The following is a 24,760-nucleotide window of genomic DNA, read 5'->3' as shown; positions in this document are numbered from 1 at the left end:
CAGTGTACAGTGTGTGTCCTCCCAGGTGTGTACAGTGTGTGTCCTCCCAGGTTTGTACAGTGTGTGTCCTCCCATGTGTGTGCAGTGTACAGTGTGTGTCCTCCCATGTGTGTGCAGTGTACAGTGTGTCCTCCCAGGTGTGTGCAGTGTACAGTGTGTGTCCTCCCAGGTGTGTGCAGTGTGTGTCCTCCCAGGTGTGTACAGTGTGCCCTCCCAGGTGTGTACAGTGCACAGTGTCTCCTCCCAGGTGTGCGCAGTGTGCCCTCCCAGGTGTGTACAGTGCACAGTGTCTCCTCCCAGGTGTGTGCAGTGCACAGTGTGCCCTCCAGGTTTGTACAGTGTGCCCTCCAGGTGTGTGCAGTGCACAGTGTGTCCTCCCTGGTGTGTACAGTGCACAGTGTGTCCTCCCAGGTGTGTGCAGTGTACAGTGTGTGTCCTCCCAGTTGTGTGCAGTGCACAGTGTGTCCTCCCAGGTGTGTACAGTGTGTGTCCTCCCAGGTGTGTACAGTGTGCCCTCCCAGGTGTGTACAGTGCACAGTGTCTCCTCCCAAGTGTGTGCAGTGTGCCTTCCCAGGTGTGTACAGTGCACAGTGTCTCCTCCCAGGTGTGTGCAGTGCACAGTGTGCCCTCCAGGTGTGTACAGTGTGTCCTCCCAGGTGTGTACAGTGTGCCCTCCAGGTGTGTGCAGTGCACAGTGTGTCCTCCCTGGTGTGTACAGTGCACAGTGTGCCCTCCAGGTGTGTACAGTGTGTCCTCCCAGGTGTGTGCAGTGCACAGTGTGCCCTCCAGGTGTGTACAGTGTGTCCTCCCAGGTGTGTACAGTGTGCCCTCCAGGTGTGTGCAGTGCACAGTGTGTCCTCCCTGGTGTGTACAGTGCACAGTGTGCCCTCCAGGTGTGTACAGTGCACAGTGTGCCCTCCAGGTGTGTACAGTGTCTCCTCCCAGGTGTGTACAGTGTGCCCTCCAGGTGTGTGCAGTGCACAGTGTGTCCTCCCTGGTGTGTACAGTGCACAGTGTGCCCTCCAGGTGTGTACAGTGTGCCCCCCAGGTGTGTACAGTGTCTCCTCCCAGGTGTGTACAGTGTGTCCTCCCTGGTGTGTGCAGTGCACAGTGTCTCCTCCCTGGTGTGTACAGTGTGCCCTTCCAGGTGTGTATAGTGCACAGTGTGTCCTCCCAGGTGTGTACAGTGTACAGTGTGCCCTTCCAGGTGTGTACAGTGTGCCCTCCAGGTGTGTGCAGTGTACAGTGTCTCCTCCCAGGTGTGTACAGTGTGCTCTCCAGGTGTGTGCAGTGTACAGTGTCTCCTCCCAGGTGTGTACAGTGCACAGTGTGCCCCCCAGGTGTGTACAGTGTACAGTGTGCCCCCCCAGGTGTGTACAGTGTGCCCCCCCAGGTGTGTACAGTGTACAGTGTGCCCCCCAGGTGTGTACAGTGTGCCCCCCCAGGTGTGTACAGTGTACAGTGTGCCCCCCAGGTGTGTACAGTGCACAGTGTGCCCCCCAGGTGTGTACAGTGTGCCCCCCAGGTGTGTACAGTGTACAGTGTGCCCCCCAGGTGTGTACAGTGTACAGTGTGCCCCCCCCAGGTGTGTACAGTGTGCCTTCCAGGTGTGTGCAGTGTACAGTGTCTCCTCCCAGGTGTGTACAGTGTGCCCTCCAGGTGTGTGCAGTGTACAGTGTGTCCTCCCAGGTGTGTACAGTGTGCCCTCCCAGGTGTGTGCAGTGCACAGTGTGCCCCCCAGGTGTGTACAGTGTGCCCCCCCAGGTGTGTACAGTGCACAGTGTGCCCCCCAGGTTTGTACAGTGTGCCCCCCAGGTGTGTACAGTGTACAGTGTGCCCCCCAGGTGTGTACAGTGTACAGTGTGCCCCCCCCAGGTGTGTGCAGTGCACAGTGTGTGCCCTCCCAGGTGTGTGCAGTGCACAGTGTGCCCCCCAGGTGTGTACAGTGTACAGTGTGCCCCCCCAGGTGTGTGCAGTGTACAGTGTGCCCCCCCAGGTGTGTACAGTCCCCCTTGGACTTTGCACCTCCCTCCCAGCTGCAGCTCCGGGAACACAGGACGCTTTTCTCCTCTGACAGACGGGAATGTGCGGGAGAGAAGACAGAACGTGGAGGAGAATGAACAAGACCCGGCTTGCATGCTAAGCTCCAGCAGAGTTACCGGAGGGCGGGGGCACGGAGGCTGGCACAGCTGGGGCGCCGCCGACACTGCCGCCTCTGTTCCCAGGACTCGCTCGGCACAAGGTTGGTCTCACGTTTCCTTCCCCCTGGAGAAAGTTGCTGTAGGTTTGTTGTGGAGCGGGGGCTGGACGGTGAGGGGCCCCGGGGGCAGGACGGTGAGGGGCCCCGGGGGCAGGACGGTTAGGGGCCCCGGGGGCTGGACGGTGAGGCGGCCCCGAGGGCAGGACGGTGAGGGGCCCCGGTGCAGCCCGACCACTGCAGCCCGACCACTGCAGCCCGACCACTGCAGCCCGACCACTGCAGCCCGACCACTGCTTGCACGGCTGGTGCCATATGGTTGTCGGCGCCGCCACATTGTGTTCCATGGAGAGGTGAGCAGGAGGTGAGTGCTGTCCTGTCACATTGACAGTAGCCCAGTGTGAGAGGCATGGCTGCAAGCTGGGCACTGTTAACTCCTTACTTACCGACGGCTGAGCTACAAGTCCCAGCATGCCCACCACAAAGCTGCTCTTACAAGCCCCCACTTGCTGTTATGTTGCACTAGTTATCATTTCGCCACCGATGTTTGTAAATATTAGTAAATAATCTAATTTATCCCATTCTCCCCCAGGATATGATTTATTTTGAGTTTCCGTCTAACAACAAGTCTGTTATCAAAAATGTGCTCTGGGTCGGCGAAATCTGGGTGCGATGCCATTAATGAACTTATTCTGTACACTGCCCTATGGTCTATGGACTTTCTTTCTGTGACAAAGTGCTGGTCACACATTCGGCACCACAAGTACCAGCATGACAGTGCAGGCAGCTCAGCTGGGTGCTGACTTTAGCTCACATGCTCATGGCTCATGCAGATAGTGTCATGCAGGTGTTTTCCAGGTGTCATGTCCTGAGAACAAGCACAAAGTTGGGGTTTGACAGCTTTGGTTGCCAAGAGCAGACTCCTGATTCTGCATGTGATGGTGGAAGTTTTCCAAACTTGCCTGTAGACATGTGCCAGTGTGAGTCAGTGTCAGTCCAGGGGCAGCTGACAGCAAGACCTACTGGGAAGGGGGTGACCTGATGAGGATGGGGGGAAGCAAAATGGTGAGAGGTGGGTATGATAAGAAGGGGTGACATGATACGGATGGGGGGGATACACTGACGATGTGGGGAAGCAAAATGGTGAGGGGTGCGTATGATAAGAAGGGGTGACATGATATGGATGGGGGGATACACTGACAATGTGGGGAAGCAAAATGGTGAGAGGTGGGTATGATAAGAAGGGATGACATGATATGGATGGGGGGATACGCTGACGATGTGGGGAAGCAAAATGGTGAGGGGTGGGTATGATAAGAAGGGGTGACATGATATGGATGGGGGGATACACTGACAATGTGGGGAAGCAAAATGGTGAGAGGTGGGTATGATAAGAAGGGATGACATGATATGGATGGGGGGATACGCTGACGATGTGGGGAAGCAAAATGGTGAGGGGTGGGTATGATAAGAAGGGGTGACATGATATGGATGGGGGGATACACTGACAATGTGGGGAAGCAAAATGGTGAGGGGTGCGTATGATAAGAAGGGGTGACATGATATGGATGGGGGGATACACTGACAATGTGGGGAAGCAAAATGGTGAGAGGTGGGTATGATAAGAAGGGATGACATGATATGGATGGGGGGATACGCTGACGATGTGGGGAAGCAAAATGGTGAGGGGTGCGTATGATAAGAAGGGGTGACATGATATGGATGGGGGGATACACTGACAATGTGGGGAAGCAAAATGGTGAGAGGTGGGTATGATAAGAAGGGATGACATGATATGGATGGGGGGATACGCTGACGATGTGGGGAAGCAAAATGGTGAGGGGTGGGTATGATAAGAAGGGGTGACATGATATGGATGGGGGGATACACTGACAATGTGGGGAAGCAAAATGGTGAGAGGTGGGTATGATAAGAAGGGATGACCTGATATGGATGGGGGGATACACTGACGATGTGGGGAAGCAAAATGGTGAGAGGTGCGTATGATAAGAAGGGGTGACCTGATATGGATGGGGGGGATACACTGACGATGTGGGGAAGCAAAATGGTGAGCGGTGCGTATGATAAGAAGGGGTGACCTGATATGGATGGGGGGATACACTGATGATGTGGGGAAGCAAAATGGTGAGGGGTGCGTATGATAAGAAGGGGTGACGTGATATGGATGGGGGGGATACACTGACGATGTGGGGAAGCAAAATGGAGAGGGGTGCGTATGATAAGAAGGGGTGACGTGATATGGATGGGGGGATACACTGACGATGTGGGGAAGCAAAATGGAGAGGGGTGCGTATGATAAGAAGGGGTGACCTGATATGGATGGGGGGGATACACTGACGATGTGGGGAAGCAAAATGGTGAGGGGTGCGTATGATAAGAAGGGGTGACATGATATGGATGGGGGGATACGCTGACGATGGGGGGAAGCAAAATGGTGAGGGGTGCGTATGATAAGAAGGGGTGACATGATATGTATGGGGGGGATACACTGATGATGTGGGGAAGCAAAATGGTGACATGGTGAGGGGTGGGTATGATAAGGGGTGACATGATATGGATGGGGGGGATACACTGACGATGAGGTGAAGCAAAATGGTGAGGTGGGTATGATAAGAAGGGGTGACATGATATGGATGGGGGGATACACTGACGATGTGGGGAAGCAAAATGGTGAGAGGTGGGTATGATAAGAAGGGGTGACATGATATAGATGGGGGGATACACTGACGATGTGGGGAAGCAAAATGGTGAGGGGTGCGTATGATAAGAAGGGGTGACATGATATGGATGGGGGGATACACTGGCGATGTGGGGAAGCAAAATGGTGACCTGGTGAGGGGTGCGTATGATAAGAAGGGATGACATGATATGTATGGGGGGGATACGCTGACGATGTGGTGAAGCAAAATGGTGACATGGTGAGGGGTGGGTATGATAAGAAGGGGTTACAGTTTGTGGATTGGGGTACACTGATGTGGAGAGGTGACATGGTGAAGACATAGTGACATGCTGAGTATGGGTATGATAAGAAGGGGGTGACATGATGAGGATGGGGGGGATACACTGATGATGTGGAAAGGCGACATGGTGACATGCTGAGTATGGGTGTGATAAGAAGGGGTGACATGCTGTGCTGATAACGGGGATTCATGACGCAAAAGAAGACATGAAGATATGGTGTTATGGTGAGTGATAGGACAAGGAGGGGATAACGTGACGTTGATGGGGGATATGCTGATAAGGGAAGGACATGAAGAATAAATGGTGTCATGCTGAAGGTTTGACATGAGTTTCTCATGATAACCAGAGGGTGACATGTAAACATAGAGGTAATACGATGAAGGCTGGCTTCAGGAGAACCTGTCACTAGTTCAAAAGTGACCAGTTTTTGCTATTACTTTCTTATTTTATTCATTCTGCCGTCCTGAGTGTTCTGCTTTTTTCCATAAATATTAATACGGCTCCAGATATATAGAACTTTGTATTTAATGCTTCTTTTGATGTTGTTTTCTGAGGGCATGGGGTTCAGAGATCGTCTCGGGGATGTGTATTTAGGCTGATGTGTATTATTAGCCTTTGAGCACCACCCCTTTGGTAAATAATAAAGCACACATGTCTGGAACAGTATGGTAGATTTAAAACGGAAAAAAAAAAAAAAATCCTGAATAATATGATAGAGGAGGTGATATGAAAGGTTAGAGGGTAAAATGAGATGAAGAGGGATACCATATTATAAAGGGAGTGATAGGATAATGAGGTGACAAAAGAAAATGGTGAGATAATTGTATAAAGGGGGAGTGATAAGATAATAAGGGGTGACACGATAAGGAGGGGCTGACAGGAGGAGGTGGTGATAGGATATAACATTGGGTTTACTATTGAAGACTGGTAATGAGAAGAGGAAATCATGGAAGGGGAGATGCAGGAGGACACACAATGGAGACATGATGAAGGGTCAGGGGGAGGAAAGGAGACATGCTGATGGCAGGCTGACATCATTGGGTGACATCATTAGGAAGGGCTACATGGTATGGTGTGAGTGACCTGATAAGAAAGTGGAAACATGAAGAAAATATGACAAGTTGGGGCTATTATGTTAATGAAGGATTGACATTGGATGACATAATAATGGGGTATGTTGGTAAAGAGGGGGTCTTTGGGTGATTTGGAGCCGCTACTTATCCCATTATTTTGTTACACAGCTGCTGAAATAAGGACGGCTCTTCTCAGCACCCGAGGGGCACTGCTGGGGAATGGACGATTCAGGATCTTGGTCTGAAAACTCCAGTCAGGACGCTTCCCTGCCGCCTACAGGGTAAGAATCATCGGAAAGTGCTAACAAGCAAATCCGTGTAAATCAGACAGTGGACTTCTGACCTTGTTGTGCAAGCTTCATTTCAGGAAAATTCACCCATAGCTGCAACTCGTAGGCAGAAAACTAGGGAACAGATGTCAGTGCGGAGTCCTGCTGTAATACTTCACTTTCACCTGGTTTTCTGATTCTGCTGGAAATAACTGAATGTTCGTCCAGAATCTCTGAATATATAAATGATGGCAGATAACGTGTAGTCCTGCAGATTACTAACATTTATTGTGCTAAAGGGTTTTTTATGTCAATTCATCGTCATTTGCAAAATCCCAGTTCTGGACCATGTGCTTCCTAGTGGCGAAGATCCGGTCTGACTCTTAATAATGCAAATCTTTCCGCTCATCTCTAGTACATGGAGTCCGTTTAAAGCTCTAATCACACTCGCAGTTTTTGATGCGTTTTTTTTTTTTAGCTGAAGCGAGGAGTGGATAGTAAAGAGAAGAAAAGTTGTCCATGCTTTATACCTTTCCTTCCTTTTTTCATCTATCCCCATTCTTATCCATCCCTTTTATCACGCCTGTACCCTGCTTATCACCTGATTAACCACATACACTGCATTTAAAGGGTGTTAGTATTATCTTCCTGATAACATCTGGACTTCCAGCCACTAGTTGGGTAAAGGTCAGGATCTGGGAGATTGTGTTCTTTGGACTGTTCCTTGTTGCTGAATGCAAAACCCGACACCTTATGTCATTTACGTAAGGTGATCATTTAATTTACAGCCAATGAGGAAGGAAATCATCAATCTCTCAGTAGATGTCAAAAATTTGCATAAAATCTTAGAACCTGGTTCACAAATTGTTGGGAATTCTCTTCTGCCAATGTTTTTCTTTTTCTGCCATTCTTTAATGTTATGGTGCTTTTTTTTGCCATTTTTTTCCGGCTTTTTCTCCATGCCTATTATTTTCTTTTGTTCCTACGCCTTTCGGTTCCTGAGATGTAATCCCCCCCACTTGTATTTAAATCTAGTTATCCAAGTGGGCGTGATCCTCAACTTTTCTCTGTGGGGGTGTCATCTTGAGAACCTCACACCCACTTGGACAACAAGGCTGGAAGAGGAGAAATCCAAGAACCAGAGCACCTGACATCCTCCTTTTGGTAACTTAATTAGTACAGAAAAATCACAACCTTTCGGCTGCGCAGTGCCTTTATCAAGCCATAAAAAAGAGAGCTATTCATTATTTTATGGCTAGATAAAGGCCCTGTGCAGTCGAAACGTTGTGATTTTTCTGTACTACCAAAAGTTACCAAAAGGAGGATGTCCGGTGCTTTGGTTCCTGGATTTCAATGTATTGCTATAACTTTGTAGAGGGTTGCGCTAAGTGTGCACAGACAACAGAGTAGTGTACGGGTCTAATCTATTGCGAATATACCGTAAGTCTATAGAAGAGGCGGTAATACGTCAGGACTGGAGAAGCACAGGAATTAAAAAAAAATAAAAAAACAAGCATCGGATTCAGAAGAACAGTAGAATTTACACCTGGTAAAAATATCACATATTTTTGGCAAGTGACAGCTCGTCTTTAAATCAAGTTCCCTCGATGATGACACATTTTTTTCTATAATGGTGAATGTTCATCCTTTATGTTTCGCCCAGAAATCCCCTGTTACGTATTCACATTTATTTTGGCGGCATTTATCTGAGATTAACCATATGAGAACATATTACTCATCTTGACTCTCCTTCCCCCGAATCTTCTCTCCAACCACTAGATGTTCACATCTGCTTTTCTGTTGAATTCTCCTTTCTTGTGGTTTTGCTGTCGCACAGTGGTGGGAGATGGACAGCCCCGCAGACATGAGTTGCAGATGTATTTCTACGGCTCGTCACATCTGGTCGGTTTATGAATTTGCTTGGAAAGTAGTGGACTCTATGTGACAATATTAGCAAGCGTTTACTATAGGTGGATGCACTGTATGTGAGTCAAAAGTCAATACGACCTTCACTTTGACGGACTGTTGAAGAAGCAAGGCGGTCTGTCAATGAAGGTCACAGGATGGCGCTGAAATTAACGACAGGCGGAGGCCGACTACACTTTACAAAACTTTACTGTGCAGTTTTACATTCTCCATCCACTGGTACAGACACTGGTCACATTGTAGCGCTGTAGAAATTGGCACTTACACCATATCAACATTAATGACGAAGGTTGGACTTTGCTACAGGCTTCGCTAACTTCTGTGGTGCAGTCGGAAACACTATTTGGTCTGTGCAGCTTCTTTTACGGGTCGGAGTTCGAGCTACAATTTAGTAAAGGACTATAAGAGGCACGTTCATAATTACAAGCATTACTATTAACGACAATGATCTCGGCTATTGACAGTCTGTCAGTCCTTATGAGTCACACAGGAGATCTCCCTACTCAAGGAGCAGAGGAAGGAGACTCCTTATTCTCCCATGCGTTTTGTGGTCCCACTGCTACAGTCGCCATCTGAATCCTCAATTTTGGCTGGATCCTTAGTGACGTCATTTTCTCCCAGTTGACATCTCATCGGCTATGCTGCTCTATAGAGACATAGCCACTGTTGCCATGGCCAAAGCCAGTGAGTGCATGTGGCGAGGGTGAGAAAAGGGGTTATGGCACACATTATGGGTTGCATCTGTTCTCTGACCAAAAAATGGCACTTTCTGGTGCCTTTATTTCCCCCCCTTTATACCACCTCACTAAGCAGATGATATGACTCTTTTTTGGTCATTATTACTTCCATTATGGCCGTCTACTGACTGATCACTTTGCCCCTTTTAGTGCTGCCTGCCCTTCTTCCTAAAGAGCCAATGATGCCCTAACCAAAAACAATAGAGGTTTTTCCATCCTGGATCCTAATGGAACTTCAGAGCTGAAATCATGGAGTGATTTGTTCCTTGGAGGAGAAGCAAGAGCTGTAATCCGACCTGTATTACTCATGGAGATCACCCTTTCAGAGCCAATATGGTCCTTATAGTAGTATATAGGCTTTGGAGCGCAGATGAATTGAATGGGGACATCAATGTTGGGGGACATCAATGTTGGGGGAAGTATCTAGCTTCTCCTATTTATAGAAGAAAATGCAATGAAATAAAAAAAATAGCCATTACTGACCTGATCATTTCTCCACTGCTCCAATGGCGACTTTTCCTTTTAGAAACTGTCATTTTCCGGCAGCGAGAACGAGCCGTGCATCCACATGACCACTGCAACAAGGACAGGGATTACCAGGACGGCAGCCGTAGATTTACCAGATGATTAGTGTTTTATTTATCTTAGAATCATTTCTCTAAACCCCTTAAAAAGGAAGCACAATATTGGGTTCGGAGGATGATAGCCGTCAACATCGAGGTCAGGCTTTATAGATATCGCATACAGATTTGAAGGAGACATCGTATTGTTCAGACAAAGACCGAGAGGTGAATCAAATATGCCTTGAATGTGAAAAGTGTGTTTTTAGGTTAGTAATCCTTAAATACAAGACGATGGATTGCGTTTCAGTTGGGTTTGGCAGGACATGCTAGCTGTCACATCAATAACTGTGGAGAAAATGTGCTCTCTGTTTAGTGTAAAAAATGTGCAGATTCCACTGAACACGTATATTCGTAGAGAGTGAATTGTGAAATCTGTGAAGTCTTAGGAAAACCATGACTTGTTCAGAAAAACCAATTGAAATCATATCTTCAGGCCCCCGATACGGGGCAATTACCGTACCAGATTCTATTCTCTTCTCACTGTTGGTTTAGTTCCTGGTACTTTGTAATCTTTCTGTCTTCGATGTGATGAGGATCAGCTCTTTCCATGACTTTCAGATGAACTTGGGCATGACCATTACTGTTGCACGTAATTTAATGGAATCTGAGACCAGATTTTCACATACTTAAAGTCCAGGAGCAAGGCACTTAGTAAAGTTTAGGATGATTAGTAGGACCTCCATGACATGGAACCCCACCAATATTATATTCTAATAGTCAGACGATCTGTCAGAGGCCTTGCCTGTCCCTAGGCCCAATTAGAGACCCTCCTCTCTAGTTTCCTTCATTAGTCTTAATGCCCATCATGTAATTCTACATATTAGACAAGTATGATGTTCCCTCCTGTTTATAACACCTCAGAAGGTTTATTTTGACCAGATTTTACTTTTACAGCTCATGCAGACGAGCGTATTTGCCCGAGTATTATCTGAGTGGGATCCTACAAAACATCAGATTGCACTTGGACCAATGTGAGCCTATGAAGCCGTGCACATGTCTGATTCTTTAGACAGACAGAAGAAAAAAAATCACTTTATGCCAGAGTTTGATTGACCTGATATATGGCCATGCAAGTCAATGAGTGTGCGAGAAACATTGGACTACACTCAGATGACATTCGATTTCCGCGGCCTCACACAATGGAGAAGATGGAGACTTTTTTTTTCCCCATCTTCTCTCCATCCGAAAGAATCAGAGCATACTCTGATCAAACTCTGATCAGACTATGAGGAGCATAATCGGACTGATTCTCTCGGATGAGAGAATACGCGGTCGTCTGCACCTGCCCTTGGGACTACTCCAGCAATACCACGTACTCACCCTTTCACTGTATAGATAATAACTGCTCAGATGCTGGTCCAACAGTAGAGACCACGACCAATCACCAGAATGGGAGTCCCATGTTCTTAGTTTGAGTGGTCGTACATTTGCACGGCCATTCCATCCAAAGCCTATGGACTGACGAAGATAGGCTGGGGCCCACACCGACCTAGTAGTTATTAACTTTCCTATGAAGAAGAATAATTTGTAACTAATGGAAAATGTTTTTAAGCTTGAAGCCATAAAATGTGGCATGCAGATGTATACTTTGCCTCAAGTCTCGTCCACACGTCAGTATTTGGTCAGTATTTTGCATCAGTGTTTGTGTGCCAAAACCAGGAGTGGAACTTACAGAGAACAACTACGTATAACTGAAAGATTTGCACACTGTTCTGTGTTTTGGAGACACTCCTGGTTTTTGGCATGGAAACACTGATTAAACATACTAATGTGTGAATAAAGCCTTAAGGCCCCTTCACATTAAGCGACGCTGCAGCGATACCGACAACGATCCGGATCGCTGCAGCGTCGCTGTTTGGTCGCTGGAGAGCTGTCACACAGACCGCTCTCCAGCGACCAACGATGCCGGTAACCAGGGTAAACATCGGGTAACTAAGCGCAGGGCCGCGCTTAGTAACCCGATGTTTACCCTGGTTACCATCCTAAAAGTAAAAAAAACAAACACTACATACTTACCTACCGCTGTCTGTCCCCGGCGCTCTGCTTCTCTGCACTCCTCCTGTACTGTCTGTGAGCACAGCGGCCGGAAAGCAGAGCGGTGACGTCACCGCTCTGCTTTCCGGCTGACCGACGCTCACAGTCAGTGCAGGAGGAGTGCAGAGCACAGCGCCGGGGGACAGACAGCGGTAGGTAAGTATGTACTGTTTGTTTTTTTTACTTTTAGGATGGTAACCAGGGTAAACATCGGGTTACTAAGCGCGGCCCTGCGCTTAGTTACCCGATGTTTACCCTGGTTACCAGTGAAGACATCGCTGGATCGGTGTCACACACGCCGATCCAGCGATGTCTCCAGGGAGTCCAGCGACGAAATAAAGTTCTGGACTTTCTTCAGCGACCAACGATCTCCCAGCAGGGGCCCGATCGTTGGTCGCTGTCACACATAACGATTTCATTAACGATATCGTTGCTACGTCACAAAATGCAACGATATCGTTAACGATATCGTTATGTGTGAAGGTACCTTTACGGTAGACGAACCTGGGAGGGAGTGTAATATGGTGCTGTCGGAATTCCTTGTGTCTTCATATCAGTTCCATGGTTGGCTTTGCTACGTTCACGAGTCTTTAACGGGGTTACTACCAGGGTTGTTGAGTCAGTAACCAAACTTATCTCCAATTTCTCATTTTTCCAGACTCGGATTACAACCACTTTCTGTTTTTTTTCCCCGTTTCTTCCTATTCTTTATAAGGTAACCTATAAAGTAAGCAGTACCTAAGGCTTGTTAAAGACATAAGATTTTAGGTTCGCTCTTCCGAGAGTTCTATGGGGTCAGTATGTAGTCCACCAGAACATAGATGTAACGGGATGCTTTGTTTTTTGTTTTTTTTTTGTTTGTTTTTTAACTTTTCATCTTTTCTTCCATCTTTTTAACTCACATAAATGTTTGACAAAACAAAATATGTGTACTGGTGGGAAGTTAAGATTAATGGCCGCCCGTCACCAAAACTATTGGTCAGCCGTCTGCTGGTTCGACTGACAGATCGTTGAATGATAGGTTCCCTAATTGGTTTTGCAACTTTCTAAACCCTCTCATGTTGCTGCTACAGTAAATCCTGTCTTGTAGCCTTAAGGTTTATTTCCATGGAGTAATTATTATTTTAATCTGAATTATAATGAGCATTTTAAACAGTAATTGCCATGTGTAACAAGTGAAGAAATCAAAGACGAGAGATAAAAAAAAAAAAGTCTATCAACAAATGGGATCTTCCTGTTCAAAAAAAAATATTACAATTTGCCCATGACATATTGTTTGCTTGTGTTTTACAACTTAATAAATCAGGATAAAGATAAATTATCAATATTTATTGGAATTACATAATAGAACAAATGTGTGAAAAAAAAGTGTTCCACAACTGCACATCATAAAGGTTGTAGAGGTATCCCTATAAATATATAATGACAATATAATAATATATTATATTATAATATTAATATAATATTATATACTGGTAATATAGGAATTGAAAAAATATGTAACTTGTTAAATATATTTGTTTCAATTTGTTATTTTTCACCCAATATTTCATACTTTCTATTTCATTTTTTTCATGCATTTACTAAGAAACCAGAGAGCTTTGCAAAGCAGCAGCGGTGGCTTAAAATTTGCAGCGCTTACAAGCTTTTTCCTATTGAGCTTGTAAGCACTACACTGACGTTGGCACAGAGTGACTGCAGACTTTTCAATTTGAACCAGACAACCCCTTTAATATTATGTATAGAAAGAAACATTTTAGATTGTTAATGGGCTCCTGTTATTATGATATTCTCATCTTTATTTTGATTTATTGTGTTTTGAGAACTATCCATTTGCCTTACTGGCACGTTTCCATCCCGCATACATACTTCTCATTTTTGTATGTATGATTTTTACCTCGTTCATATCTTAATGATGTCACAGACAAGTCTACTACCACAATGTAGAAATCTTCTTTTGTTTTACTCTCGAAATTCTTTGTAATAGAGAGCACCTGCTGTTATAATGGGGTCTGTGTGCACTTTTATACATCTGTTCTCCACATTCCTGACTGCAGATATTTACGAGCCAGGCAAATCCATGGTCTCTGGACTTCTTTGAGTATGCAAATATGTTCTGTGTTGTAATTTTACAGTGTGCGCCTACAACCTTCTCTGTCCGGTACGCTCATTAATTACTGAAATGTTTGTATTTTTAAGTGGTGATTTATATAGCTACTAGCTGAAGAGCCCGGCGTTACCCGGGCATAGTAACTAACTGTGGTTAGTTATAACAAATTATAATGATTATCCTCCATCCCATAGTCCTGTGCCCATATAGCCATCATACACATCCTCCATCCCATAGTCCCGTGCACATTTACCCATCATACACATCCTCCATCCCATAGTCCCGTGCCCATATACCCATCACACATATCCTCCATCCCATAGTCCCGTGCCCATATACCCATCATACACATCCTACTCCATCCCATAGTCCCGTGCCCATATACCCATCACACATATCTTCCATCCCATAGTCCCATGCCCATATACACATCATACACATCCTCCATCCCATAGTCCCGTGCTCATATACCCATCATACACATCCTCCATCCCATAGTCCCGTGCCCACATACCCATACACATCCTCCATCCCATAGTCCCGTGCTCATATACCCATCATACACATCCTTCATCCCATAGTCCCGTGCTCATATACCCATCATACACATCCTCCATTCCATAGTCCGGTGCCCATATAGCCATCATACACATCCTCCATCCAATAGTCCCGTGCCCATATACCCATTATACACATCCTCCATCCCATAGTCCCGTGCCCATATACCCATCATACACATCCTCCATCCCATAGTTCCATGCCCATATAGCCATCATACACATCCTCCATTCCATAGTCCCGTGCCCATATACCCATCACACATCCTCCCTCCCATAGTCCCGTGCCCATATACCCATTATACACATCCTCCATTCCATAGTCCCGTGCCCATATACCCATCATACACATCCTCCATCCCATAGTCCCGTGCCCATATACCCATCATACACATCCTCCATCCCATAGTCCCGTGCCCATATACCCATCACACATCCTCCATCCCATAGTCCTGTGCCCATATAGCCATCATACACATCATCCATTCCATAGTCCCGTGCCCATATACCCATCACACATCCTCCATCCCATAGTCCCGTGCCCATATAGCCATCATACACATCCTCCATTCCATAGTCCCGTGCCCATATAGCCATCATATATAACCTCCATCCCATAGTCCCGTGCCCATATACCCACCATACACATCCTCCATCCCATAGTTCCGTGCCCATATACCCATCACACATCCTCCATCCCATAGTTCCGTGCCCATATGCTTCTGAATAGTGCAGTAATATTCTCACTTGTATATTGTGTGTGTTAATGTAATCATATACGGTACATTGCGCAGTGTGTGGATCTTATCACTTCTCTGGTAGCCTATACTAACATACACACGTGTATATTGTGAGCCGTAATACACTCACAAATATACTGTGCAATAAAGTTCTCATTTGTATATAATGTGCGGTAATGTGCTCACTTGTATAGTCCGTTAATGTGCTTGTGTATAGTGTGCAGTAGTGCACTCGCTTGTATATATTGCCCATTAATCCTTTGGGTCAAAAATATTCCTTGTGAGAAGGCCATTGCTATAGGGAGCAGAGATCTGCCTGCCTGGAATCAAGTTACCTCCTTAATGTATAAATATTAGCAAATACCTCAAATTAAAAATGTTGTATAGTTTTTCTAATTAGCCATGTCTCTTTCCTCATGTGCAAGCATTGCAGGACCTTAGGTATCCTTGGTTACAACCACTGATATAGTGACAGTTAGCTAGTTACAAGTGGTCGTAACCATGGATACCTAAGGTTCTGCAATGACTGCACATGAGGAAATAGACATAGCAAATCAGAAAAACTATACTACATTTCTAATTGCAGGTAATTGCTAATAATATTATTGTTACACCTACTACATATTGGGACAGGATCTTGGAGATGGGAACACCCCTTTAATTCATGCATATTTGAGTTCTGGCAGAAGATGGGAAAGTAGCAGACATGAGTTAAGACAAATATGTCAGATATTGAATCTATGAGTTCAGCATCAGCTTTACGTTTAACCCAGGATTTTTTTTCTGTGCCAGTTGGCAAGCCTGAGTGAGATTTTCACATATTTGTCGAAGAGAAATTTAGTGCTGTGCATTTTTTGGCCCCGATTCGAGGATATCACATACGAGCTCGAAAAATTCAAGGGTTGGACCAGAAGAGATTGATACGTTTCTTTTGCCGCTAGTAATAATTTTGGATTTATTCTACATTTTACATGTGTTACGATCATAAAAGGGGCGAGCTCGGATTCTAATATATCAAATATACGGCTGCTGAATCTTCGAGGATGTTTTTGGCAGAGACTCCCCGAGTCCTATGTAACGTCTGTGTGATCTCCTGGCCGACGATCTATGGGATTCTGAGGTCTACAAGGTCCTTGAGAACCAAACCGCTCAAGATTCCAAATCAGTTTGCAGTAATCTAAGCTCTTCTTGAAATGTTGCCATGTCAGGGAAAGAATTAGCTCTTTTCACTATGTTTGATTTCATAGGACTGGAACATAGCAAACAAAGGCACGGACTTTGAAATATTACCCATTCCACCTTTTCGGACTTTCATTGTTCCTATTCAGCGGTGTAATATAATAAACAGTGCTTGAAATGAAAAAGGTCCTACACCCACTAATGGGAAAGGATTAAAAAAAAATTGAATTTTCAAGGTTCTGTTTATACGTTTATCATGGTGTCTGACCTTTTCCCGAGCAGAATGAATTGCACAGTTGATGTTTTTTCTTACGGTCAATAATTAATAGGCGTTAAAGGGACTCTGCCAACAGATTTTTGCTAAGTCACCTGAGAGCAGTCAATGTAGTGGCAGAGACCCTGATTCCAGCGATGGGTCACTTACTGGTTTGCTCGCTGTAGTTTTGATAAAACATTCTTTTATCAGCCAGAGATTATTACATAGAGGACTAACAAACCTGCAACAATGTAGTCTATTATGATGAGATTTGCCTACCTCTTCCCCGCCCTGCATCACTGACTGGACGTTTTCTGTCTCTGCTCAGTCTACACAGAAATCTTTCAATCAGTGGTGTGGTCAGGTTATACAGATCTCAGTATTCAGAGAACTGGAAAATATGTAACAGGTGAAACAATGAATTTATCAAAAATGACAGCGTGCGACCCAGTAAGTAACACCTAAGGCCGGGATCACACATGCGAGAAATACATCCGAGTCTCGCATGGTAATCCCCGACCCTGCCGCCTGCACTCCGGAGCGGAGCGTGCGGCCGCATAGCAATACATGCAGCCTTATGCTCCGCTTCTGAGTGTCGGGTGCAGGGCCGTGGATTACCATGTGAGACTCGGACGTATTTCTCGCATGTGTGATCCCAACCTTACTGGAATCAGGGTCTCTGCACCTACATTCAGATGGGGCAGCGAAGACCTGGTGACAGATTTCCCATTTTTGCAACTCTGCAAATAGTCTTCATTTAAGTACCCATAGTTACAAACTACAAACAAACCCTGCTTAGTCTGATCTCAATGATGTATTACTCCATTGCCTACCGTTAACTTTTTTGCTAACTTACCGTACTGGCAATGGAAGAGGGTTAGAAGAGGTGGAGTAACATAAAACCGCAGAATTGGAATATGCGGAGGAAAAAAAAAGATTAAGCAGCAACCACAGATCCACCAATCACTATATGCCAATAATTAATAAAAATTGATAAAAAAATAAAATAAAATTGACCCCCTGACGAAGGATAGCGATCCGAAACGCGCGTCGGGGTGCGCCTTATCGGGACCTGGCTGACCCTATTTTTACAGGTATATTGAGACATTGTTTACATCCCCCCTGCGTTGTGTCATATTGGATAGACTGGTATCTGGCCCACATTTGTGGATCAAGGTTGCATTCGGACCACATAGTGGCAACAAGGCTGCATTTAGATCTGGATTATATAGTGACAATTTATGCTTATTACACTCTAATCTTGGTATTATATATTTGCACATTGCCCAACCAGGACTGATTTTCCTATTGGCACCTATGCACTTGTTGTGGATACTATTGTTCCCACGTTTTCTTATATATTTTTTTATATTTTTTGCACATTGCACTTGTCTCTGATTTCGGCAGATTATATTAGCCACTTTTTATAAATACAGAATTCCTCTTTTTTGCACATTTTTATTGCAGGTTTTGCACATATGGTTATCATTTAGCAATACTTTGCACATATTATACCAAGAGGTGTATTCTTTGGACATATGTAATTCCTGTGCTATATATCATTCCAGTTATTTATATATGCCCTTGTAGGGGATTGTAAGAGCCTGACATTTATATATTTTTTAAAATATTTTTTGTGGGTCAGCCTGTACCATTATTCATATTTATTTTTATTAATCACAGATATTGTCCTGTTGTGCGCACATCTGTTGTTATACTATTTTAATTAATATTTGCCAACTATATATATAAATAAAGGCATATTTTATCTTATCTCTGCTTGGTAGTTTCTCTTGGACTATCCTATATTGGCTGTGATTGTTCTTTCTTTGGAGGAAAAAAAAGGACTACAAAGGAGCTGTATACACAAACAGTGACATTAGTTAGATAGAGTTGCTTCAATTTTTTTGTAAATCATTGGAATTACATGTACTATTCATTGTCCTGGTTCTGTAGCTATGTAATGTCTTCTTTGAGTATTTGATATTGAGGACACCCATCACTACAGTTGATCAGCTCTTATTAGCTTCGGCTGTGGCCAGATGCAAACGTTGAACAGAGCTGAATAGCTTATCACCTTTAAGGCCTTGTGAACACGCTGCGGATTCCGTTGTGGAATTTTCCGCAGCGGATTTGATTAAATCCGCAGTGCAAAAAGTACTGCGGATTTATCGCGTTGTTTTGTGCGGTTTCCACTGCGGTTTGGATTTTTAACATGGAGCAGGTGCCAAACCGCTGCGGATTCCGCACAAAGAATTGACATGCTGCGAAAAATAAACCGCAGCGTTTCCGCGCGTTTTTTTCCGCAGCATGTGCACATCGGTTTTTGTTTTCCATAGGTTAACATTGTACTGTACACCGCATGGAAAACTGCTGCGGACGTCAAAACCGCTGCGGATCCGCAGCAAAAACCGCAACGTATTGGGTTCTGCAGAAAGGAGCCAAGCTGTTCAATGATTACATATGGCCATTCCTAGTAACAGCTGATATGTGGGGTTGTCTGGTGTCGGAGTGTAAATATCATATGTTCAGACAACCTTTAACTAAGAGGATACGTTTTGGAAAAGATGACCTTTATGTCTTACAAGGGAAGACATCATGAACGATTTCCATCAAAAACCAACCGAAACAGAAGTGGAGCAGTTGCTCAGAGAAACCAAATTACAGCTCTGATGTTTCAGAAGCCCCCAGAAAATTGGAGATCTAATTGGTTGCTGGGGAAAGCTTCTACACTTTTCCTTAGGACCAATTTGATAAATGTCCCCCAATCTAAACTTCAGATTCATTTGTCTCCCAACTATTACGGTATATCAATCAGATGCATCAGAAAGGTGAAATCATTTGTGGTCCAGCAGCCGATACTTCTCTCAGCTTAAAAAAGATTAAAAAAAAAAATCACTGTCTAATTTTAAGTAGAGAAGAGTCCCCTTTAATTGTCACCCCTCAATCCAAAAGAATAAATGTTAAGACAACTGGTGAGGTTTCCATAATTTAATTTCAATGGTACTCTATCAAAAGTAAAAACAAAAGAGAGATTTTCCATACTTGAGGGTGTTTTGGACCTACGGGTAGGAATTAAATGGCGCATTTGATTGACTTTTCATAAAAGTCATATATGGGGAAACCCTTGAAGTTATTACAAAACTTAAAAAAACCTTGAAACTATATACAGTACACTTTACTTTTCAACGAGTCATCTTGTTACTTCTTGTATTACAGGCGTTTTACTCAAGGAGATGATCAGTTAGTGAATAATCAGCAATAATTAAAGGTAGACTGTCAGCACAAAATGACTGTTCAAACCAAGCACAGGCGCTCGGTGCACCCTTGGCTTGGTAGGTTAGTGCACCTTACCACCTCTTGTTTTCCATCTTTCTCTGTTTTTCCCTGTCTCCTATAAGACCAGAGCCGTCAATCAAGGAAGATAAGGGCAGAGATAGATGGAAAACAAGTAGCTAGTAACGTATGTTGAGCGGTTTAGTCACGACAAGGGTGCACCGAGTACCTGTGCTTGGTTTGCAACGTCATTTAGTGCTGACAGATTCCTTTCAAGTTGATTATAGCTGATCATATCTTGTGACCTTAACATTATTATTGGCCGGCAGTAGAAATGAGCAAATTAATAGCTAAATTAGTATTTTGTGGCTGCTGGACGAAAGCCCTGCTAACAGTCTCCCACCATGATTTGCAGGGCTCCCTCCATCAACCACGGAGTACTGACCTGACTACTGGTCCTGCGCCTTAATTCGCTCATCTCTAGTCTGCAGTCCCATGTAAAAACTAATGGTGCTGTTAACAACTATGTAAAGAGTTTCGTAAAAATAGAAAAAAAACCACAAAATAACTTTTACGCCTATTGCATCGCTTATTGCATCGCATAAGGGCAAGTGCAGACGGCGCATATTTTCTAATCTGATTATGCAAATCACACTCTGATCAGAGTGTCAGCACAGTGCGATCTGATTCTCTAAGATGAGGAGAAGATGGAAAAAAATGTCTCCATCTTGGCCATTGAGTGAGGCAGCGGAAATCGGACTGCGCTCAGATGTCATCCGAGTGCAGTCTGATGTTTCCCACGCCCTCATTGACTTGCATGGCCAAAAGTGATCTGAATATAGGATCAAACTCAGGCATGCAGCGTTTTTTTTCCTCGGCAGATGCTGTCTGAAGTAAAAATCTAAGGCTACGTTCAGATTAGCGTTTCCCGACGCTGCGTCGGGAAACGCAGCGGCGACGCACGCGTCATGCGCCCCTATGTTTTACATGGGGGACGCATGCGTTTTTCTTGTTGCGTTTTCCGACACGTGCGCCGTTTTTGACGCTAGCGTCGGACGCAAGAAAATGCAACAAGTTGCATTTTTCTTGCGTCCGATTTCGTCAAAAAAACGACGCACGCGTCGCTAAACGCAGCGTTTTTGCGTGCGTTTGCGTGCGTTTTTGCGTGCGTCGTGCGTTGCGTCGCCGACGCAGCGGCGCGCAACGCTAATCTGAACGTAGCCTAACATGTGCACGGCCCGATAGACTAACATTTGTCTGGGTACGATACGATGTCTTGTCGAATCGGACTCGGAACGAAAATATGACAATGTCCATGAGTCCTAAGATGAAGAAGATGAGCAGTTATTCTTTTAGTGTCGATCGGCTCTTATTTACGGGCAGAGCAATGAGTAAAATGATCCTTACAAGTGATGAGCGAGTGTGCTTGGATAAGGTGTTATCTGAGCATGCTCGGATGTTAACCAAGTGACTTCAGCATGCTCGAAAAATATGTTTGAGTCCCCGTGGCTGTCAGACAGCCACAACACATGCAGGGATTTACTAACAGACAGACAATCCCTGCATGTGTTGCTGCTGTCTAACAGCCATGAGACATGCAGCAGTGAGGACTCGAACATAATATTCGAGCACGCCGAAGACACTCGGTTAGGACCAGAGCATGCACAGATAACACCTTATCCCAGCACGTTCACTCATCACTAGTCCTTACTAAATGCAGAAACCTTTATATATATATGAGGCCGCAGACAAATATGCGTCACAGGCTAATACTTGCTGTACACGTCCATTCTGGAGACTGGAGGCAAAACCTCATAAAATGAACTCGCACAATAGTTGTAAAATCAGAGTTTTATGTGCAGTTATCTAAAAGGACTCGTTACACTTCACTTTACATGAAATGCTCCATTAAAATCTTGTAAGGAAGGAATGTTATATTAGTTCCATATTTATGATAAAAAAACTCATGCGCGCACAATATTAGGTTTCGTTTTTGTGCACAACTTGTCACATTGAGCGACACTGCTCAGCTAAATTCACATTCTCCGATAATAAATACAACAATACAGCCTGTCCAAAGAGTTTAAAAAAAAGTATTTGTTGCCCATAGCAACCAATCAGAGCACAGCTTTTATTTTACCAGAGCAGTTTAAAAAATGAAAGCAGAGCTCTGATTGGTTGCTATGAACAACAAAGACAACTTTATAAAAAAAAGCAAATATGCCCAATGGGGCACATTTACGTCATTGTGTAAAAGATAAACTGCATCTTTGTTGCCCAAGGGAAGTCATTAGTGCTCAGCTTTCATTTCATATTGTGCTCTTGAAAAATAAAGGCTGAGCTGTGATTAGTTGCTATGGACAACAAATACACTTTGACTATTAGTTATTATATAACTAGATGGTGGCCCGATTCTAACGCATCGGGTATTCTATAATATGTATGTATGTATGTACGTTGTGCTTAGCACAGCCACGTAGTACATAGCACAGCCACGTAGCATATACAGTAACACAGCCACATAGTATATAACACAGACAGCTACGTAGTATATAGCACAGCCACGTAGTATATAGCAGCCACATAGTATATAGCACAGCCCACGTAATATATAGCAGCCACATAGTATATAGCAGCCACATAGTATATAACACAGCCCACTAAATATATAGCACAGCCCATGTAATATATAGCACAGCCCACATAATATATAGCACAGTCCACGTAGTATATAACACAGCCCACGTAGTATATAACAGCCCACGCAGTATATAACACAGCCCACGCAGTAGATAACACTGCCCACGTAGTATACAGCAGCCAGGCAGTATATAACACAGCCCACGTAATATATAGCACAGCCCACATAGTATATAACACAGCCCACGCAGTATATAACACAGCCCACGCAGTATATAACACAGCCCACACAGTATATAACACAGTCCACGCAGTATATAACACAGCCCACGCAGTATATAACACAGCCCATGCAGTATGTAACACAGCCCGCATAGCATATAGCAGTGTGGGCACCACATCCCTTTTAAAATAAAAAATAGTTATATACTCACCCTCCAGCGTCCACTGAAGCTGTCCCGATGCGCGTGATGCTGCCGCCAACTTCCTTTCCCAGTGATGTATTACTAAATTACCCAGATGACTTAGCGGACTGGGTAATTTCGCAATGCATCACTGGGAACGGAAGCTGGCGGCAGCATCGCTTGCATCGGTGGACGGCGGAAGGTGAGAATAGCAAATTTTTTATTCATTTTTTATTATTTTTAACATATCTTTTTACTATTGATGCTGCATGGCAGGATCAATAGTAAAAAGTTGGTCCGGGATGGTCGCTGAATGGTCGCGCCCGGCCGGCCGCGACCAATCAGCGAAGCGGTGGGACCGGAGCATCGCGAGGAGCAGGAAAAGCTGCGGAGGCGACGGAAGGTGAGAATAGCATGATTTTTTAAATTTTTATTATTTTTAACATTATATGTTTTTACTATTGATGCTACATAGGCAGCATCAATAGCAAAAAGTTGGTCCGGGATGGTCGCTGATTGGTCGCGGACGGCCGGGTTAGACCAATCAGAGAAGCGGTGTTTAAATCCCGCGCCATAACCCGTGATGACGTAGCGGTCTTGCGAGTCCGCTAAGTCATCTGGGTAATTTCGCAATGCATCTCTGGGAACGGAATCTGCCGAGAGCATCGCGAGGAGCCGGAAAGCTGCGGAGGCGACGGAAGGGGAGAATAGCATGATTTTTTATTTTTTTATTATTTTTAAACATATCTTTTTACTATTGATTCTGCATAGCCAGCATCAATAGTAAAAAGTTGGTCCGGGATGGGTTGACACACTGGCGCTGACTGGAGGGGAGTAGGGAGGGGGCACTGACTGGAGGAGAGTAGGGAGGGGCCAATTCGCGGCCGGACTAAGCCTGTCGCTGATTGGTCGCAGCCTTCTGGCCGCGACCAATCAGCGACACGGGATTTCCATTACAGACAGAGAAATAGACGGAAGTACCCCTTAGACGATTATATAGATAAGATCTGACTCAATGTGAATTTTACATGTTTAGTGGGGATGAGATGACATACGATACAAAATGGGTGCACAAAGCAAAAATCAAAGTAGGCCTTACTTCATGGAGCTGGGTTTTGATATACGGGTGGAAAGGTGCGCTCACTATTTCCCCATTATGGCCCTTTTTATGACCATTGGGCCTATTCACTAATTGTTTGTCAATAATGCAGTTATAGGTGTTTTCCAGGACGTTACAACTGATGACCCATCCATAAATGAGAGATAAAATACCGGGCAGAAGCCCCTCGGCGATGTTCGGGGCTCCTGTGTACTAATCTGATTGCTGCTGGATCGAATTTTAGCTGATCCGTGGGTGTGCTGGGTGTCAGACGCCCACAGATCTCATATTGAGGACCTCTCCTACAGTCAGTGGGGAATGGCAGGTAATGGCCCCCAAACACACACTAAAGTCGGGCCACCTTGCTGATATTGACAGGATTGGACAACAGTCTAATGAGTATGTGGGCCTCTTCCCTGATAGATGATGTCCAGGGAGATAAGGAATGGTCAGCTCAATTTTTAATACCCGATTATTTATTCTTCACGGGATAAGCTGCTGCCAGAGCCTTTGGGCAGCTGCTTTTTCCTCTCTACCCTTTGAAAGAATATGACCCCTCAGCAGACCTGAATGTTCATGTGCATTGGGGAATCGAGAGAGGTAGCTGACAGCCAAACGAGCGCTCATCTGTGAGCCATCATATGTGTATGGCCAGCAA

The 24,760-nt window shown here is 44.9% G+C and overlaps 1 protein-coding gene across 4 annotated transcripts in view; it reads left to right on the top strand.

Annotated features, from left to right (window-relative positions):
• The first annotated feature begins 2,072 nt into the window (after positions 1–2,072).
• The window catches only part of COBLL1 (cordon-bleu WH2 repeat protein like 1), a 145,259-nt gene continuing 122,571 nt past the window's right edge, over positions 2,073–24,760 (top strand). Inside the window, exons 1-2 of one of the 4 annotated variants that reach the window (XM_069733059.1) lie at positions 2,073–2,242; positions 6,421–6,533. In XM_069733059.1, the coding sequence (XP_069589160.1) occupies positions 6,472–6,533 (62 nt within the window). In that variant the 5' untranslated portion in view covers positions 2,073–2,242; positions 6,421–6,471. Of the gene's footprint in view, positions 2,243–2,427; positions 2,562–6,420; positions 6,534–24,760 lie in introns of those variants that run through there. The other 3 variants (XM_069733063.1, XM_069733061.1, XM_069733062.1) reach the window with 3 other exon arrangements.

Source organism: Ranitomeya imitator, chromosome 7 (assembly GCF_032444005.1).
Source record: "Ranitomeya imitator isolate aRanImi1 chromosome 7, aRanImi1.pri, whole genome shotgun sequence".
Lineage (NCBI taxonomy): Eukaryota > Metazoa > Chordata > Amphibia > Anura > Dendrobatidae > Ranitomeya > Ranitomeya imitator.
The sequence above is the reverse complement of the archived record's forward strand: the minus strand, read 5'-3'. Positions and strand labels throughout refer to the sequence as shown.